The 21,266-nt window shown below is 41.4% G+C and overlaps 1 protein-coding gene across 9 annotated transcripts in view; it reads right to left on the reverse strand.

The window, feature by feature from the left end:
• Positions 1–224: 224 nt before the first annotated feature.
• The window catches only part of LOC127944458 (zinc finger protein castor homolog 1), a 183,775-nt gene continuing 162,733 nt past the window's right edge, over positions 225–21,266 (reverse strand). For 6 of the 9 annotated variants that reach the window (XM_052540380.1, XM_052540382.1, XM_052540381.1 and 3 more), the window contains 14 exons: positions 21,011–21,175; positions 19,381–19,553; positions 18,438–19,300; positions 15,235–15,367; positions 14,719–14,782; positions 13,862–14,016; positions 12,773–12,895; positions 12,242–12,559; positions 11,905–12,103; positions 10,475–10,646; positions 7,990–8,138; positions 7,584–7,818; positions 6,280–6,615; positions 225–5,661 (listed from right to left, as the gene is read on the reverse strand). In XM_052540380.1, coding sequence (XP_052396340.1) covers positions 4,418–5,661; positions 6,280–6,615; positions 7,584–7,818; positions 7,990–8,138; positions 10,475–10,646; positions 11,905–12,103; positions 12,242–12,559; positions 12,773–12,895; positions 13,862–14,016; positions 14,719–14,782; positions 15,235–15,367; positions 18,438–19,300; positions 19,381–19,553; positions 21,011–21,175 — 4,329 coding nt within the window. In that variant the 3' untranslated portion in view covers positions 225–4,417. The remainder of the gene's footprint in view (positions 5,662–6,279; positions 6,616–7,583; positions 7,819–7,989; positions 8,139–10,474; positions 10,647–11,904; positions 12,104–12,241; positions 12,560–12,772; positions 12,896–13,861; positions 14,017–14,718; positions 14,783–15,234; positions 15,368–18,437; positions 19,301–19,380; positions 19,554–21,010; positions 21,176–21,266) is intronic. The other 3 variants (XM_052540387.1, XM_052540386.1, XM_052540385.1) reach the window with 1 other exon arrangement.

Raw genomic sequence — 21,266 nt, forward strand, 5'->3', positions numbered from 1 at the left:
AAAATTCTTGGTCTGTAGAGAAAAGTAACAAGGATGTTAAAATGTCTTCCTCAGTCAGAGCAGCGTTCCTGGTGTCCTCTGTGTTGTGCCACAGACCGGGGGTCTTGTGCCCTTTAACAGTCTCAACGGGAGGAGGGCTTATTAACCATACTCTCCTTACCTTTCTCTCTACAGCACAGAGAAAATACAGATATAGATGATGTTAAGAAACACTGTGTGGAACCTTTGCATTGTTATAATAATTAGAATTTCTTTATTTTGACTCTTTACAAATCCTGCTATTTTACACGCATAAAATGTAATCAAGTGCACAGTATCTCCCAGGCAAACAGCTGCTTCAGTGTCAGTTCTGCGCTTTTGCACTTGAGACCAGAGAACAAACGGCCTGTGAGAGGGGCATGCCATATGCAAAATACATAAGTTCAATTAAATAAAAAACAAACACCAAAACAATAGCAGACAAAGCGTTGTGGATGGTATTAAATTATGCAGATATTGTTATTGTGATATACAACTTTGAAAATGATGACTTTGTTGCGTAAAAGATATGTGACTCGTATAGATTTACAGTTTTGTTCAAAATAATAGCAGTACAATGTGACTAACCAGAATAATCAAGGTTTTTAGTATATTTTTTATTGCTACGTGGCAAACAAGTTACCAGTAGGTTCAGTAGATTGTCAGAAAACAAACAAGACCCAGCATTCATGATATGCACGCTCTTAAGGCTGTGCAATTGGGCAATTAGTTGAAAGGGGTGTGTTCAAAAAAATAGCAGTGTCTACCTTTGACAGTACAAACTCAAAACTATTTTGTACAAACATTTTTTTTTTCTGGGATTTAGCAATCCTGTGAATCACTAAACTAATATTTAGTTGTACGACCACAGTTTTTTAAAACTGCTTGACATCTGTGTGGCATGGAGTCAACCAACTTGTGGCACCTCTCAGCTGTTATTCCACTCCATGATTCTTTAACAACATTCCACAATTAATTCACATTTCTTGGTTTTGCTTCAGAAACAGCATTTTTGATATCACCCCACAAGTTCTCAATTGGATTAAGGTCTGGAGATTGGGCTGGCCACTCCATAACATTAATTTTGTTGGTTTGGAACCAAGACTTTGCCCGTTTACTAGTGTGTTTTGGGTCATTGTCTTGTTGAAACAACCATTTCAAGGGCATGTCCTCTTCAGCATAGGGCAACATGACCTCTTCAAGTATTTTAACATATGCAAACTGATCCATGATCCCTGGTATGCGATAAATAGGCCCAACACCATAGTAGGAGAAACATGCCCATATCATGATGCTTGCACCTCCATGCTTCACTGTCTTCACTGTGTACTGTGGCTTGAATTCAGAGTTTGGGGGTCGTCTCACAAACTGCCTGTGGCCCTTGGACCCAAAAAGAACAATTTTACTCTCATCAGTCCACAAAATGTTCCTCCATTTCTCTTTAGGCCAGTTGATGTGTTCTTTGGCAAATTGTAACCTCTTCTGCACATGCCTTTTTTTTAACAGAGGGACTTTGCGGGGGATTCTTGAAAATAGATTAGCTTCACACAGACGTCTTCTAACTGTCACAGTACTTACAGGTAACTCCAGACTGTCTTTGATCATCCTGGAGGTGATCATTGGCTGAGCCTTTGCCATTCTGGTTATTCTTCTATCCATTTTGATGGTTGTCTTCCGTTTTCTTCCACGTCTCTCTGGTTTTGCTCTCCATTTTAAGGCATTGGAGATCATTTTAGCTGAACAGCCTATCATTTTTTGCACCTCTTTATAGGTTTTCCCCTCTCTAATCAACTTTTTAATCAAAGTACGCTGTTCTTCTGAACAATGTCTTGAACGACCCATTTTCCTCAGCTTTCAAATGCATGTTCAACAAGTGTTGGCTTCATCCTTAAATAGGGGCCACCTGATTCACACCGGTTTCTTCACAAAATTGATGACCTCAGTGATTGAATGCCACACTGCTATTTTTTTGAACACACCCCTTTCAACTAATTCAACTAATTGCCCAATTGCACAGCCTTAAGAGCGTGCATATCATGAATGCTGGGTCTCATTTGTTTTCTGAGAATCTACTGAACCTACTGGTAACTTGTTTGCCACGTAGCAATAAAAAAATATACGAAAAACCTTGATTATTCTGGTTAGTCACATTGTACTGCTATTATTTTGAACAATACTGTAATTCCTCTACCACTATGGGGAAACCATGGTAATAACAATAAAATCTCACACACACACTTACATACAGTCGCACTCACACACATACAAGCAAACTATACTGGTGTTAGTTCTGTTTTTTACTTTTTATTCATTATTTCTTTTTTTTCCATTTTCTTTTTAAAGGTCGCTTTTAATCAAAAAGCATTTTTGTTCATATATAGTTTTTACAGAAGAAAATACTATACAACTTTTTCCCCCCTCCCAAAACAACATTGTCGAAGATAACCATCTACACATTTAGTTAAGTTATGATAGTTCGTTCAAAGCGGTGTTTAGGAAATCATTAATTTCCTCACCACACGTTTCCTTGTTTATATTCAATGGAGGCCAAGCAAACAAAATCATTCTTTTCTTTTTTTTTTAATTCAGAGCAAAGCACTGCAATATTTTCCTCTGTATAGAATTCATTTAAATTACAGTCATCATTAGTGTTACTCGTTAGGCAAGCCAGGTTCTAGCATGCCTGTTTCATATTAAAATCATCCAATCTTGGAAGCAAAGAAAAAAAAACTTTTTTTTTGTTTTTGTTTTTTAAACAAAAGAGAACAACAGTTCTTCACCACACTGAAGACTATTTGTGCATCAAAGCAAAGTGAACTAAACCACATCATAAAGCAAATTCCCTGTTAAAAGATTTATGCCATAATTTCAAAAAGTAAAAATGAACCTAAAAAGTGAAAAAAAGAAAAAAAAAAAAAAAAACTAGAATTTCCTCATTGCAAGGTCACATAAATATTAAATAACTTATTATTGGAGTGAAACCACAGCTGTTGTAAAGAGAAAACAAAAGCTTGAAACAATGTTTTCTGTCTGTACAATTCATAAAATCACACACTTTCCATCATGTTGCCTTTGTGATATCTGCCCTCATTCAGCCATCGAGAAAAAAGTCTATCTCCACATTTCCTCTTCTTTTTAGAAACAGACATTTGATGCTTCTGAAAAAGAAGCTTGAAAAAAAAGTCTCCATCTTCAGACTTTGCTGCCACTATTTTTCTTTTCATGCTGCAGAAACTGCGAAGGGAAAAGGAAAGAAGAATAACACCTATACACATCTTTTCCCTACATTCAGAGACACACTTCACTCCTGCACTGTGTTTGTGGGACACTTTAGGACATCTATTTGTGGATCATAGACAAAGACATAAGTGTAATCTCCTCCCATTCACACTGGGCAGTAGCACCATCATCACATTACAAAACTCTCTGAAACAAAGGGGCGCCGACTCTCACCATTGAAATCATCTGGTCATGCCTGTGCAATTAGAGAATAATGCAAAAACAAACAAACACAAAGCCATAGTAATGCAATCGATGTAAATAGAGGCTTGAGGATCTGCTCTCATCTATACAAAAGTGCACTATAAATATGCAATGCCAGATGGGTCCTCATTGAGAATAGGAGAAGGAACAGAAATCGAGTGAGGGCTAGCGTTCACTGAGATCAGTGCTTTATGACCTGAAGCTATGCAGTCACTGGTCACTGTTTGTTTGTCCTGAAGACGGAGGCGAATGTCCACATGGAATGGAGCCTATGACACCACTGACCATGACAGCAGGTTTAAGTGAGAACTGTAATAACTCTAAATAATAATAATAAAAACAAATGATAAACGGAGTCAAAGCACTGATGCAGGCCCCTGCACTTCATTGATATTATCAATAACAAAAATGACACAAGGTGTTTCTGAATCAATTATCTGAGCAACATTATTTATAAAAGATTTCCTGCAATGTACGCTTTTCGTCGCTTTTGGGTGGGTACGAGGGTCCTGCAATCCAGTGACTGCAATTAAAATGTACATTAGCATCCACACACATCTACTTTATATAGATAGTCATATATTGAGAGATTGTTTTTCCTTTTTTTTTCCACACACAGAAAGTAACGAATGAAATCAAATAAATTAAAGTCAAACATGCACACACAAGAGGTTTACACAGCCACCCATGAGTAAAAGAGGGCCTCGTCTGTCTATTTCTCGGTTCATTTTTTAATGCATAATTAAATTAATAATGTTGGTCATCGTGTAAACATCATAATCAATCATTTTGGGCCTTCACTTTTCTTGTAGTTGGTTGTTTTCTTGTCATCCGCTGCATCTCTAAGCATGATAAATGAGGCCACTCAAACTTGCGTTTGTTCAGGGAATTCATAGTTCTCCTTCTACAGCATAGATTAGGGCTCAGCCTCCGGCTCCTCTTTATCTAGGCGGGAAGTCTCTGTGTGGTTCATGGAAGTATCAAAACTCTCTCCATTGTCTTTGTCTACTTCTGGCTCTGGCATGGAATCTTCATATGAGTCTGTATTCATGTTCTCCTCTGCTTCTTCCTCTTCATCATCTTCATCATCATCCTCATCATCCTCATCATCATCCTCGTCAGCAATCAGCTCTTCCTCAGGTGATAAGTCGTCTTCGAGATCGCCAGATGTGCCGGTATTGTCATCCTGAGGGTTTCTACCAGAACTAATGGCCAGGGACTGCTTTTTGCTCAGGTCCATGGAGTCACTGAGGCCCAACCCAGCAGCGTTTTTCAGGAAGAACAAGGAGCTGTTGGTGTCCGTCCCAAGGTTCAGAGAGCTGTCAAGGTTGACTGCTGAGCCCGGATGCTCGTACTCATTGTTGGCCCCTGCTGAAGGGAGGAACATGGCCATATTGTTGTGGTTCAACCCTGGTGTGCCGGGTGATGTTGGGGGCATATTCATGGGCATTGGGGGTACGGCTAGGCCTGTATGGTGGTGGTGGTTGCCATCCTGGTTGGGGGAGACTGAAGGCAGCTCTCCCCTCTCCTGCTTCTCATGCTTGCGCTTATGGGAATCCATCTGTGACATGCCCACCACTGTGTGCTTGCACTCTGGGTAGGTGCAGTGGAAATGTGAGCACTTGAGCTTGTACTTGCAGTCTGCCACCTCGCAGTCCACGCTGGAGCTGAACTGACAGAATCCGGCGGCGCTGATCACGTCCTGCTTGCCGTGGTGCTTGCGGTGCGCCGTCACCTTGGTGCTGTCTGTGCAGCGGAAGCCACAGCGCAGACAGTGGAAGTGGGTGCTGTTGCCGGAGAACTGGCAGTCGGGGAAGTTGCAGCACAATGAAGACTTGAAGCGCTTGAAGTCATCCAGGACCAGGTTGTCCACGCGGTCGTGGTGCTGGGCGTGCTTGTACATGTGGGTGCGGCCGCAGAACTTGTAGCCGCAGTTCTCCCGTGTGCAGTGATAGTGGGTTACCTTCAGGGAAAACTGACAGGTCGTATCCTTGCAGTCCTCATAGAGGTCATAGCGGCGGAACCCTTCCAGCATCATGCCTTCATCGAGCATCTTGCGGGATGAAGGAGTCTTGCGGCGCTTGCCGTAGGGTGACATGTCCTCGATGATCCAGAAACGTTTCTTGGCGCCAGCTGCAGTGGGAATAGAGATGGTGTTGCCTGTTTGCAAAAAAGACATATACGGGTTAGACTTCACTCATTACGATGAGCAGCAAAGCAATTCTACAAGTAGGAGTAGCCACATGCGCCCTATCAAAGCTACCCACAAAGGTTCCTCCTACATCTAAATAATATACAATGTGATTCTATGCCATAATCAAACAGAGACAGTCCCATTTGCGTAATGTACTGGAGAGTTCAAAGGAGCTCCCATACATATGGCTTTATGGGAGAGCAGGATTCCCTTCCATAAGCCTGAGGTCAGTGCTAATGATGTGCACCCTGTCCTGGCCAGCAGGCATCACATGACTCTATTGAAGCCTGGCATGATTAAACAAACCCTTTACAGCAGGCTACTAATGGACAGTATTTTAGAAAGTGGACCTAATGGCATGTGTGCAATGTACTACACAAGAGTATTTTAGAAAGTGGACCTAATGGCATGTGTGCAATGTACTACACAAGAATAAAACCACCACCAGAGTGGTTTGTATGAACTATACTGCATGTGTAAAATGCTAAAGAGTTGTAACCAGCTAATGCTTTGTAACTACTAACCCTAGTCCAACTTACTGTTACTCTAGAGCTGCAGTGTTCAGGTGGAGAAAAGATAGGTACCTGCAGCGTCCTGCACTATAGGGACGTCATTTTTAACCGAAGACGAAGTAGGAATGATGGGGCTGAAAGCTGGTGTGTTGGTTGGCATGACAACACTCCTAGTGGCTCCGAGAGAGGCGCTGAGCAGAGAGTATGACAGACAGGATGGGGAAAGGAGATATGGGAGCGAGGTCTGTGGCGGCCGGAGAAGAGCCAGAGAGAGAGATGGAGGCTGACTCTGGAGTGCAGGGTGATGAGGAGGTGGAAGTGGAGGTGGTGGTGGAGGAGGAGGTGCAGACTGAGAGGAAAGAGGAGAGTCAGCAGAGGTAGTGATGGCAGGGACCTGACAGCCTGGTCCTACAGAAACACAGCGCCAAGGAAGGATGGTAACAGAGACAGAAAGGTACAAGACACAAGGGTGGGGAGGTAAAAAAGGGAAAGAGATCAAGTAATGAAATAATGAAAACCAAATGGTAACAAAAGTCAGACAGCTGCCAAAAGCAACAGTGATGAGAATGGAAGATAACATTTGAAATCAAACAGTGAAACTATAAAAATCAATTCAGTGAAGGAAAGCTCAGATTCAAAGAGCAAAGGCCCAGATTTACAGTAAAGGTGCTGTAGCATTGGTAGCCAGTTTCCTAATGTACACCAGTGAATTAGACCCATCGCCCACCCCTTCAATTACACAAGCTCTCTCCAAAACCTCACTCTCCACAGACAAGGACTGACAAGCCGACCAATTATCTGATTGGCTAAAAAAAATTGCAGATCATTTTTTGCTGTTTATAGCGACTAGGGTAGTCACAGAGTTCCCAGGACACCCATTATAGTGACATTTGTACATTTTGTGTGTCATATTCCAAAACTTGATCACTTCCATCACTTTAGGCAACTTTAAGCCTAGAGGAAAATGGTCAATAACTTCTGCTATCTCAGTGTGTGGCTGATTTAAATGACAGTGGAGATCAGAAAAGTCTGGGATGCCTCGCTTATGTAGTCGACACGGGGATGACATCAATCTGAGCTGTGTGTGGAGAACTATATAACAAATTTAGTGCTTTATGGTGGAAAACATTTAGTAGCTTTAAGGGTCTGCTACAAGGAATACAGTGAGAGTGGGTGCAGGTTTTTTACATTTCTCTTCTTAGGGAGGGACAGAAGGCCAACACAAGAAACTATGCTCTGATTGACAAATAAATCTCTAAATGTTGCTCCACTGGCAAAATTGAGCCTGTATTTCCATTCAATCTCTTTCTTATATTGCCAACCATATGAGGCTGAAAATGTTGCTTGTGATGATCTTGTTACTGAGGTTGACTCACCTGCTGGCGAACTATCGTTGCCCACGGGGGTGCTGGTGCAACTGCGGTCTTGGTTGGAGGACTCTGAGGAGAGACCCAATGGGCTTCCTCCAACAGTGTAGTCCATGTAGTCATCATCTTCCTCCATCATGTTAGAGAAATTGGGGTTCAGATTAGGGTGGCTGCCTACCCCACCGGATGAAGCTAGACTGGCCATGTGCTGCATCTCTTCAGGTCGACTGGCATGAGAAACCACCTGAAGCACATTGTACCAAACAATCCAATAAATGCCCAATGGATAAAACCATTTTCATTCAAGTGGCAGGCTTAAAAATATATACACTTAAAGTAAAAAGTAAAAATTGTTATATATTATATGTGTTTATTATGGCAGTGACCTTCAGAAGTTGACAAAATTTCTTTGTACCTGGGAAGGAACTCTGTCAAAGTTTTTACCCAGCATCCTCCTCATGTGTTTGCGGGCATGAGAGGTCATCTGGTGCTTCAGCAGGAAAGAGAACTGACAGCCCTCACGGATACAATGGAAGTGGCTGTTAACTTGGTTGTATTTGCACCCTGCAAGAGACGAGCGACAAAATTAACTTGAGCAAAGACCGTCTTCATCGCGCCTGGGTTTCAGGGACAACATATATCACGGAATCTCAACAAGGTAATGAGGACATTGTGCTTCCGTCCCGCGCTTGCATAATGCGGAGAGACGGAGCAGATGAGTCCAGTGTCACACTGGGAAAGTCGAACCTTTTGAAGATTAGACCTGTGGTGCTCTTTTATTACAATGACATCTTTTATTCAATTTGGAATTTACATAAATACATTCTGCATTTGGAGAAGCAATAATCCACAACCCTGCAAACCAAAGTAAACACACAATTATAACCATATTAAATTCATTTTTCATGACCTATCGGTTGCTGGTGTATTTCCTCCCCCTCACGCCTGTCCCTTTGCCTTTTTTTTATTATATTTTTTTTTTTTCTGCACAAAGGACCCTACAGATTTTAATTGCTATATGTTTTCAAATTTAAAGACTGCCTCCGTGTACTAATCAAATATTGTAGGGCGCTCATAATTTTATTGTGAATAATGCGTGGTGAAATAATTGAAAGAGTAGCATTCAGGGCAGGTGAGGGCTTGTCCGTTACCATGGCACCAGTGGCGCCGTGTAACAAGCCGCATGTTGTAAGACTGCTTTAATACACAAGGGTGATACACTTTAAAAAGGCAGAGTTGAGTAAATATGAGCACATGCTGAAATATCAAGGCTCTTGTGCCACCAGATCCTGGTAACCTCATCACCGGTGTTCTGTTTAATGTTGCTGCCATGGATACTACTTTCCCAGTCCAGCTGAACCATCAATTCTTTATGACTCTACGGCTCGCTTTTGTCATGTGTCCCCTGTTTATGCCACTAACAATGCAAAAGGAGAGATCTTATACTTGGTGGAGATTTTTTGAAACTTTCCACTCCGTACTTTTTTTTTTACTTAAAAAATACATTGTTCACTCAAAAATGATCATTTACTCAAGTTTTTTATTTTTTTTTTATTTTTTTTTATTTAGCAGAATATGTAAGCTGCTATTTTTCATACAGTTAGTGACTTGAAGCTTTTGTATGGCTTCAAAAGAATTGAAATATATAAAACACTTGGTCCTACAGACCATAAGGACATATACAGACCTCTTTTTATCATGTTTTTTGCATGATAGCACAATCCCCATTCACAATCACTTTTCCACAGAAGAAAAAAAATCAGATGGATGTGGAACAAAATGAGGGTGGCACAATTTTTGGGTGAAGTCTCCCTTTAAGAGGAGGGGAGTAGAAAGAAAATAAAATACAAACTTTTAATCTGCCTGCTTGTGATGATGATCGAGGCTTGAAAAAAGAGCAACACAAACAGACTGAGCTCGACAGGCACCGTAATTAACAAACATATGTAATTGCTCATTCCTGACAGGTTAAATATACCCAAGAAAACAACCTCTGTTTGATTGCCTACTATAAATACTGAAGTATTAATGTATGACAAAAAGGCAGACACCATTTTTCTCGGCCTGTTTTCTGTAATATAAAACGTCCCCAGTTTTACAATGAGACAAGACCATCTTTAATTCTGCCAAACGTGTTTGTTCTGCAAAATGTTTGCGGCTGCCAGCGCGCTGACTCTGTTGTCAAAGTAAACTGTTCAATTGACAAAATATCAATGCACAGATACTAATGAGATAACAGCTTCTGAGAAACATACTCAAAATTCAGTGAATAAATGCGAAGTGCCGCCATTTCATGCTCTATATGTAGTGCTGTGAACAGTATGGCAATTATTGACTCGACTAGAGGAACGGCACTTTTCCTGTAGCCAGAGCCAGTGGAAAAAGTCTTTTCATAGCAGGTGATGGCATCAATATGAAATGACATTGAAATCATCTCTGATTTCACACCATCTCGGATCCTTCCAGCTGCATCACAGACGTTAAGTTTGCACTCGCTGCTTGAGAGTAACGTGGGAGCTCGGATGAACAGCGAGTGTTTGGAAACACGAGTAAATAATGTGAACAGTGATTGAAACAATGAAGAGTGTGGGAGGCTGGGACGTGTAAGGCTTGTACAATTTCATGATGCTGAATTCACTAAATTACTTGGCAAACCACACCAAATCAGGCCCAAAAAAGGATTAAAGGAACAGTTCACCCTAAAAATGAAAATAGTATCATTTTCTTCCAAACAGTTTGAACACAAAATACGTTTTTGAAGATTTTCACTGGATTACTACTATTTTTTTTTTTTTTTTTTTTTTTTTTAAAGCTGTGTAAGGAGTCTTTCGAAACAGCTTACGGATTTTGAATGAACCATCATTCTGTGATCTTACAATACATGAAAAGCTGGTTCTTACCTGGTCTGCCACATTCTTCTCTTTTGGTGAAGTACTTGAAGCCGTTGGCAGCACGTCTTTCAGCTTTCTCGTGCTTCTTGATGTGCCAGGGCAGTTTGGTGGTGATGTTGGTGACAAAGAAACAGCCAGGTCTCAGACAATGATAATGGCCCCTCATGCGAAACTCACAGTGCTGCAGAGAACAGCAAATAAACTAAACTCTTGCACAACACTCTATTTTGTCTCAATTTTTCAGGTTTCTAGTTAATTTAGCTTCACGCTGTAGCCGTTGACCCCAATAACAACACACCAGTTAGTTCATTTGGCGATTCATCTATTTCTAAAACCGCTCTTTTATCAATTCATTAGTCTGCGTATGCGTGCACGTGTGTGTCCTCCGCAATGTAACCTGTTTCTGCACCACCATCTGTTTCCAGAGAGGCAGTTCCCCCAGGAGCACATAAACAGAACCCACTCTTCTCTGGAGAGGAGGGGGGAGCTCCGAGAAGTGGGGATGGGATGCATAAATGAATTCATTTAAACAGGTTTTGCTCCGAATGCAAGTTGCAGGAAGCGGAGGGCTTTCTTTCTATTAATGATGGAATTTTTGATGAAAAGCTAAACTTGTTTATTTTATACAGCTATGGGGTCTCCAAGGTGGTTTTTAGTTTTTTTAGTTTTTAAGCTTGTTGTGAAGAAATAAATATGTACGCAGGCTTTTGTCTTTAGTGTTTTAAATGTAATTGATACAATTTCTGAAAAGATAGAGTTGGTCTTTGCAAAGGTCTTTGCCATGGTTGCTACGGTGTGGTGTTGGTGGTTGCCAGGGTGTTGCTATGTGGTATACACAATAAATGGTTTCAGCTTATTGCTATGCACTGCTGGATTGTCCTGGGTGGTTGCTATGTGGTTGTCCCATCCTTCAAAATAGATGAAAGGGATTTCTATCATCACCTTTTCATCAATTCAACATTTTAATCTTCTTTAAAATGAGACAATTGTACATTATTGGTAAAAATATATAATATATAATTTTTTCAAGTTTGAGGTCAGTTTTTCCCTGTTTATTATTAAGCATCACTATTAAGCAGCACAGCTGTTTTCATCATTGATAACAGTAATAAATCTTTATTGAGCACCAAAATTACATTTTAGAATGATTCTGAAGGATTATGTAACACTAAGTGAAAACTGGAGTAATAATGCTGAAAATTCAGCTTTTTCAGCAATAAATTACATTTTCTAATGCAGAAAACATTATTTTAAACTGTAAAAAATATTTTACAATATTACTTTTCTTTTCTTTTTTGGAAGATATGTCTAAAAAAAAGATTAAAAATCTCTTGCAAACTTCAAACCTTTGACTGGAAGTGTACAGTACTGTATGTGCCACTAATAAAGACACAATCATGCATGTCTGATACAATCTTACCCCTAAAAATCAAGCTCACCTGGTTAGGACAAAGACACTGCAGAGAATAGTAGGAGAACTGGTCTCGCACATTCACCAGGTAGTTGTTGGGGTTAATGTGGTCCAGACAATGTGATTCAGCCTTCCCAGATGTCTTACACACATATTTGCAATTGCCAAACAGACAGTGGAAGTGGAACTTATTCGAGTATTTGCAGTCTGTGGCCAGACAAGGATCACTGTGGGAGATAAGCGTGACGAAACTTCAGTCAGATATTTAAAACTGCACAGAAGACATGGAAATACAGGCAGCACAGACCATTCAAATTATACCACCATGGTATCATGAATTTACAAGAATGACAACGTCTACTCACTTCTCCTGAAACTGCAGGAAGCCAGGCTTGACCTGAGGCTTGGCGTTTTCCAGCGAGGTGGTGGCCAGAGGGGAAGTGGCTGGCATACTGGGCATGGAGGCGGGAAGTTGGGGGATCGATCCGGCCAGCTGCTTCCAGGCTTGGAGAGAAGGGGAAGAGCTGTAGCCCCCAGACACAGCATGGCTTGGCACCTCCATGGGAGGCGTCTTGGCCATGGAAACTGGGGCAGCCATTTGATTAGGGGCACTATCATTAGATTCCTTGCTCTCGTTGAAAGGGGACTCCGATTTAACCTTCAGGTTGGCTCTAAAGTGGAAGCTAATGACATAGAAGTGATTCACCCATTAGATGCAGTTTAATAGAGCTGCCAAACATAGAAGCAAATTAACATGACTAGATCATAATCATGTAAATTGCGTGTACTTGTGTGGATGTGCACTTGTGTGTTGGTGTGAACTCTTAATATTTAAAAACTTTGATTTATCTTCATTAAGGTTGATTGTAATGCTCCAGAACTGGAGCAAGCCTCACTTGGCGTGTTTGATGGCTCCATCCAACGTGCTGAAAAGCGCCCCACAATCCTCCACCATGCAATGAAAATGCATCTTGTGCAAGAAATCACACTGGCCTTCACAGAAATCGTCAGTGTCAAACCTGCACAAACATGTGAGAAAGAGAGTAACTTTAAAAAGATGTTAAGGGTTGAACTGCTCGTAAATTCAGGTCAGTTACTCTCATTCTCATTTGAACTCATCAGTACCTTACTTTCAATAAGGTGCTTTTTTTTTTTAGGTGAACTATGCCTGAGCCAAAAGCAGCAGGTCTCTGGCTAGGACATTTTGCTTGGGCTTTGTAACTAAATACTGTACATAACATCACATGCTCTGGATAAATCTTCTCTTTCCACATAACAACCTAGGAACAAACACTGTGGATGGCACTGACAAGCAAAAGGGTATATCATAAAGACGGATTGGTGACAAAAACCAGACACCACCTTCAACAAAACACTGAGGATGTGGAGCCAAGGCATGGCTGTGTTCTCTGTAATAGAAGATCTATTTGGCCACACTGGTGATAGCAGCTGACATAAATAACATGTCCATGATTTAAGGTTTCAATGTATATGCATGTATAAGGGATAGTGTATATTTTAGGTGTGCAACTGTTCACCATTCCTTTTTTTACATTTTCACTTCAGTCCTGCAGTGTGAGAATTTAACCGATTATTATTTTAAATTGCTTTATGTTAAATTGTACATTCCATGTAGTCTAGTATATATTCTTAGTTCATACAAAATGTATGTATAGAAATGATTAAAAAATAGAAAAATTATGTTTACTATATCTGCAATTTAACATCAACTACCCAATAAGAAACTGAGGGTTTAATGGGTTAGATAAGTGGTAATGAATGTAATAAATAAAAGTAAAGAAAAGAAAATACATAAAAACAATTAAATAAAGACAGACCCACAAAAATTAAACTCACAACTAGTATGAAATAAAATTAAACAAGTCTCAGGTCAAAAAAAAAAAAAAAGTAATGTACACAAGACTTTGAAAAGTAAAGCTACAGCTGTAAATGGCTCTACAGGGACATGAGATGATTTCAGGCACCTGCGCAGGAAGGTCCTCCAATGCTCAGAGTGTTTCTCTGGGTCTGACCTCTTCATTACCCTACTGAGATACTGAGCTGCGTCTGAGCCGTTTGCTGCCTGAGCTCCCTCCAGCTCTGACTTCAGATCCAAAGCTCTGAAGAAACCAGGATTCATCTACACACACAAACACATGCTTAGGCAAGCTTCTCCAGGACAGGCCAAACACAAAAGTTTATGTGCAATTTATGTTTGAGGCTTCAAATGTGCTTCCGTTCAGTTTTGTATATGAAGCAGAGAACGACAGGAAGAGAGAGAGAGAAAGAGCGCTGAGCTAAGCTGTCAAGAGAACTAGAGCAAGTATTCTATTTAAATCATCAAGGTAATGGTACATGCACACCATTTGTATTAGTCATAGAAGATATATGATTAAAACAATGTCCATTTTAATCCCCACAAAAACACACAACATTTAAATATCTGTTCGGCACCATTTCGTCTTTTTAAAAAATGAGGGTGACAGTTGCTCTTTTTTCTCAGCGCTGACTTTTTAATCAAATAATTTACAAAGTCCATAAATAAAGATGGAGCAGATGGAGGAGCAAAAGAAGAAAGCTTGGGGGGAGAAAAAGCACGGAGAGTTCAAAACAGCTCATCAAAAAACAAACATCTCTATATATCTGCCGTGGCAAGCGGCTCCTGCTTCATTATATTAATTTGCGAGCGGCGGGCTGAAATTACACTGTATGAAAAATGGCTGGAAAATTTAAATGATACAAACTCATCCTATTAGTGGTGAAACATTAAAAAACAAACAGCCCCCCTCTGCATCCTGCTAATTTGTCTAGGGATGAAAAGCGTTTGATGGATGAATCTTACCTTATTCATAAGTGAGGATAAAAGAGATGTATTTCCCGGTGCAGGGTGTCCGTTTGATTCAGTGCTAGAACACGCAAAATGAACCGTGTTTAGGCAGGATTTGCATGAGAACAGTAAATATTATAATATATCCGAGATTGTGAATATACAATGAAGAGCAAAAGGGAAGGAGGCTGGAAATTAGGGTTTTACGCAAACACACTTTCATCTAAATGAATGTGCAAGCATGTCATGCCTCATACTTGATGTGCATTATGAAAAGAGGGCATTATGGGAGAATTTTTGCATTCGTATGATGGATTTCCTCAAAGAAGGTCTCGTGCTTGGAGAAGGAGGGAGTGTGTAAAGCTAGTCCTCCTTGATCACTCCACAGTCCCACCTTGTGAAGGGGGTTTTAACAAGAGCACTCACACTAATTAATACAATACGCCATTATTCGAGAGATAAATCACTGCAGGGAGGGGAGGTGCAGGGCGGGCCGGGGCGTGAGCCGAGAGGGGGAGGATGATGGGATACCTGTTTTCTTTCTTGCTCAGGTCCAGGCTGTGCTCCTGGACAGTGTCTTGGGAGGCCGCGGAAGCACCATCGGCCGGCTCCTGCTTCACCTCGCCTGGATTAAACCGGCCTGTCTGAGCCGGCTGCCCCATCCCTGAGGAAAGAGAAAGAGAAAAACAAAGTTATTGTTGGTCAGCATTATTCCGCCTTGATGAGATCCAATCTGACTTCTGTCCCGGCCAAGGAGAAGTCCAGGAGTGATAATTATTGCGGAATTATGTCAGGCCGTCAAGGCATTTAAATGGTGATTGAGAGGCAGCAGGAATAAGGGAAAAAGACTCCGTTTTCAGCAGTGCTTGTCACAATTCATTTGCGGCCTTGCCTCTTAACTGGTCATTAAGAGGCATGCTAATGCTGAGGGAAAGTGGCAGATTTAGACTGCCCGCCCCTCCCTGCCGTCGCCATGTGTCCTTGTTGGCCCATGACGGACGCCACTGAGCATGCCCAAAAGGAACATCTGCTTGTCCGTCAGATTAGAGGTGACAGCCAATCAGATCGGTTCAAATAGCATGACCTCTTGATCAGATTTTCAAAATAGGTATGCAGACGACGTGGAGAGGAGGACAGAGGCAGGAGGGATGCTGACGGGAATGCGGCCTGGCTTTTCTTCCAATCCCCAAATGATTGAAATATTAATTTGTCCTCAGGCACAGAGAAAGCCGGGCTTTTGGTTGCCACTAAGTGGTATTTTATTAAAAAACGGCTAGGAGTTCAAGGCACAAAGATGGAGCATCGAGTGCATCAGCATTGATTGTAAAGTTGGGGTGGCTGTAGTTTTAGAAACCAGGCCCACTGAGGAAAAGTGACAGCTAGCATCCACCCTGCCCTTGGCCTTCAGTTCAGAGGGCGTCTAGCCATGTGAAAAGAGAAGACAGCCAATCCTTTGGGTCACAAAAACAAACGCCCACATACAAACACAAGTCTATCAGATAGCATCATTCCAACCTTCCTGACATGTGTGATTTGACTCTATGTGGTTATGGAGGTGAACTAATGAGTCATTGTGATGTGTCTGCTTTAAGCACATCACATCCTAGAAAAGTCGGTAGCTCATTCGAGCCCTATGTCTTCTGCAGGGTGTGTGACATTCAGTTGACTAATTACTGCCTGCCTCCTTAAAACTAGCCTAGTTCATCCACCTCCAATCCATCCAAATCAGCAGCCTTTATATGTGAGAAGAATGTTGTACTGATATTAACCTCCCTGTCTGCCCTACATCGGCCTTCTACAAAGCTCTCACTTTCTACTCTTTGTTTTTTTTTTCTGGATATAAACTGCCTGACATTAACAAGGGACATTTAAATAACGACCACGTGAGGAGAGAGTCATTAAACCTTCAGCTTTGCAGTTTCTATGACAAAAATCGGCGATGATCTGAGAGAACGAGGAAAAAACGCACATGCTAACAACGCTGTGTTTTTCTGGAAATCATCCAAGAATAATGTTGTAGTGTGTAATTACCTCAACAAAGTTACTGAACTCATGAAAGATCATTTGTACTGGGTGTCTAATTAGCGAACCCCTCAGATTTCAAGATCCTCCAAAAACACGTGAGCATGGATTACAAAATAATAATAATAAAACAAGTATTCAACTGGGAAATAACGCCACCTGAACAAATGAGCAAGCTACTCTTTTTACACAGTAAGACTGAGATGTGTTTTCTTTGCAAACTGGCCCTTGACTAAAAAAAAGAGTTTAAAAAAAACAACAAAGCAGTTTGAAAATAGCCGCAGTAAACATCGTTCTCTCTTTTCTAACGCTGAGCTCTGACCACATCCTCTTCAAATTTTACCCAAATGTCCTGTTCACACGTCTTTTCTGAGCAAACGTGTAAAATTAGCAATGCCACATTATGATCTGCACTCTCAATTCTGTCTAGTAGGGGATTTTCTTTCACTACTTTTCTCGATGTTACCAAAACTAAATGCAAGGTGCTCACAAATGAGAGAACAGGCTCATTTTAATTGCCTTCTTGTAGGGTAACAGGGTTTTTAGGAGAATATCTGATCCTGCAAAGAGATAAGGCTTATGACAGCCTTATAGCAGCCAGAAAAATCCTTTAAGAATCTTGTACAAATAGGGAGAATTAAAATAACATGTTTTTTGTACTTGTAATACCTTGCAGTACAATGTACAGTAAACATAATAAACATAAATATATGGTAATCATTCAGTACTGTGGTATATATTAAAGTACTTTATACTAATGTAAAAAAATGTAAGGAAACACACTTACTCACTTGCCTAAAACGCCTGAAGATTGAAGAAATGACAGACACCACATCAGTGTTTTCATATTGAAACAAGTAGTGCTTTTATATACACACTAACACATACACACATCCCTCTCTGGAGCGCTGAGTCATTTCTGCTTCAGCAGTTTCTGATATTTCTTCCTCTATATCAGAGTGCATATAAAAAGCTGCTTTGTACCTCCAATTTCTCAACTTAATATTATTCAGGCTCCATTTGGTTGGAACGAGTGCACACTCAGATAAGAGGCCGGTGATGAGGAAGCATGTAGAACACAGGCCCTGGGATCCTCCTGAGAATGCTATTAGAGGCAGCTTTACAGAGCCCACTCACTAGTTCAGCACTTATCTGCTAATGGATTGTGGATATCATGACAATGATCGCTGCAATAACAAGACTAGAGCAGCAAATCAGCCCTTTAATATTTTGCCCTAATCCTGAAATCAGAGATTTGTGTAGCATCTGTGGATAGCATGAGCAGATGACCTGTAAGTGCCCTTTCACTGTCGGGTGGGTAGAAAGAAAGAGAAACATATGGGCAGAGTGGCCCAAAGAATTGATGTTCTCATGATTAAACACCGTAAGGAAAACTGATCCTATGATAAAGTATCTCTTTTTCACTCTTGTTCTAGATACTAACTTCTGGAATACGTAGACCAGTGCTTCGGCACCCAGATAGCAGTTGGGGGTTCGGTGCCTTGCTCAAGGGCACCTAAGTCGTGGTATTGCTGGCCTGAGACTTGAACCCACAACCTTAGGGTTAGGAGTCATACTCTCTAACCACTAGGCCATAACTTTCCACAAATTAATAATAATTAAAATTGCATTACTGAATGCAACCCCCCAGTTCAGAATCACTGATCTAAATAATATGCATCTTACAAATCATTTATATGACATAAACAAACCTGCATCCGGGTTACTAGAGGGCTTCAGGGCAGCAGCTGCCAGTCGGGCCATCATAGGTGATATCAGACACTTGCTGGCCGACATCTTCTCCATAATGGATGATGCAGCAAAAGAAGTCGGAGTGGAAGCTACAGTAGCAGAGGCTGGGTCCCCAGTCGGGGTGGAGGTCTGGGGTAGAGAATCGCTGGGCATGGAGTGACCTCCGGAGGAAGCCGCAGAGATCAGACCCGCGGTAGAGGGTGTGAGTGACATGGGCATTCTGGGAATGAGGGGGAAGAAGGGGTTGGAAGCACCTGCCAGTGCACTGCTGGAAAGTGCTAGGGCCATGGGTACATTGCTGGGCAGAGCCTGGGATAGCAGAGTGGAAATGCGGCTGGCTGGAGGCAGAGCGGCGGTGAGCTTGACGCTGTGGGTGGAGGACATGGTGGTGGTGGGAGTGGGCATCATGTGTGGTACGGTGGAGGACTGCTGGGTTGTTGGGGAAGCACTTAAGCTGGAGTTCTTGCTGCTAATGGCTGAGTAGTCCATGAGGTCATCGTTGCTGGACTCTTCCTGCTCGTCTTTGGGCAACAGGAAGGGGGAATTGAGGCCTAACACGCCCGAGGAGCGAATGTGGCGCCGCTCGTGTTTGCGTTTATGTGATGTCATCTGGCTTGTGGAGGTAAAGGTGAAGCCGCACCCTTGGCGTATGCAATGAAAATGGTTGGTGGCCTTGCTGTAGACACAGCCTTCGTACTTGCACTCCTCATATTTGTAAAACTTCTTGAAGCCGTCCTTGGCGTAAGCGTCGTCTTTGATGTGATAGCTCTTGTGCTTCTCTATGTCACACTTGTTCTTGAAGGTGAATGTACAGCCTTGGCGCCTGAGAGGTGGAAAGGCAAATGATTAGACTTTAAAATGCCAGTTAATGCGAATTAAGTTGAGTTTAAGCAGCCATTGTACCTGCAGTGGAAGTGGGTGGTCTTCTGCCCATAGAACTGGCACTCGACCGTCCCACAATCCTCAGTGGCACGGAACCTTTGGAAGCCATCGTTGATTAGCTGTGCATTTTTCTTATGGAAGTTCTCATGAGTCATGACATCAGAGGTGCTTGTGTACACCTTGTTGCAGCCCACCTGACAAGACAGGAAATGAATAAAGTGCTTTTATAAGACAAAGTGTGTGCATGCTTTGGAAGCAAACACCATGTGTGAGTTTCAGTTTGTTGCACTGGATTAAAAAATGCTCAGTACGAAACAGAGGCTTGGTGCTTGAGCTCTTGTAGTCTGCAGGGACATGAAAACATCAACGCGAGATATGACACAAAAATAGCTCAGTTTGTGGGGAGCAAAGAAACAGGTGACCTAAAAAAATGAACAGGAAACATTTTCTCAAGATCTGAGCTTTGTTAAAAATGTACTCTTGAGATAACAACTCATAAAATATAAAAAGTGAACCCTTTATCCGAAAAAACGAAAAGAAAAAAAAAAAAGGTGTGCGTTTTATGGAAACAGCTTCAAAGAGATAAAAGACAGGACTATTTTTTTTGTGATTTGCAATATGCGGCATGCAAAAGCAGCATGGTGAGGTGGTGTGTGGTTGAAACCTTCTTCCATTTAAGGTTTTAAGTCTATATTAGTGGTCTCTGCTTTAGAAGCAGAGTCAGGGGGGTCGTTCGGGGAGACTGTCACTTAGTTCAGTTTGAAAGGCTCTGTTACTCAACAGCAGCACTCAGGAGCTCTCTGGGCAGCAGACGAACGTGAACTAATGTTTGAATTAAAACCAGCAATTGTATATCATCTCTGGCACTTTTGACCCATGCAAACAGGGCAACTTGGCCATATTCAGTCAAACAATGAAAAAAATGCCACACTGTTTTTTCTCCGTAAATCAGGAGAACGGGTGCCAACATCTGCCTGTTCTCACTGCTGTTAAAACAAGAGCTGAAATGTCTAATAACAATTACGCCGTTAGGGAGGCTTTAAAAAGAGAGAGAGAGAGAGAGAGAGAGAGAGAATATATCTCTAGTCCCGGGCCACTGTTGCCTGCGGTGAAAAAGTGCTCAGCTCAAAAGTGTCACATTGAAAATAAGCAGATGTAAAGAATTAAACAGATTTGGTGGGAAATAAACTTTAACTCGCCACTTGGTACTAAAACTAGAAAAATCTTGAGTTCATATAAACAATTCACAGAATTTTATCCATGCCAATTAAGGAGTGAGGGAGAAAGGGGGGTGATGAGAGAGGAGGGGCACACCCTTTTCATTTTCTCATTAAGTTTCATGAATAAAAAGAAAAAAATAATGGGCTTAAATGGTCATATAGGCCTTAAGGAAAAAGTTAAAGAACTTCAGTGTTCTTAAAGACTGCATCATACTACAGTCTTTGCTATTCGCCTGCCATATTATTGTGCACGGAAAGCAGATTTGTATTTATTTGTCCCAGCTTCTATTTTATAATATTAATAAAAATTCATATTTTATCTCAAATCCTATACATGTAAGATAATTTATATTTGCATGTGTCTTTATAAGGGTGAATGTGTTTTTTTTTTGTTTTTTTTTGGCAAACTAGGGCTTTTTGTTGAGGCGTACCTGCATGCAGTGGTAGTGGGTACTCTTGCCGTTGAGATGGCAGCCATGGTAGTACACACTGCAGTCATCCAAAGGGCTGAAGCGCATGAATCCATGCTGCAGGGAGTTGTCCCTCTTCTTATGCATGTTATAATGCCTTATCACATCCTGCTTACTGGTGAATCTCTGTGAACAACAGAAACACAGAGTTAGCAAGGTGGGGGAGGTGGTGAATAGGTTCTGAAGGAAACCAGCAATGAGTTATTTTATTACTCAT

This window comes from Carassius gibelio, chromosome A23 (genome assembly GCF_023724105.1).
Source record: "Carassius gibelio isolate Cgi1373 ecotype wild population from Czech Republic chromosome A23, carGib1.2-hapl.c, whole genome shotgun sequence".
Classification (NCBI taxonomy): Eukaryota; Metazoa; Chordata; class Actinopteri; order Cypriniformes; family Cyprinidae; genus Carassius; species Carassius gibelio.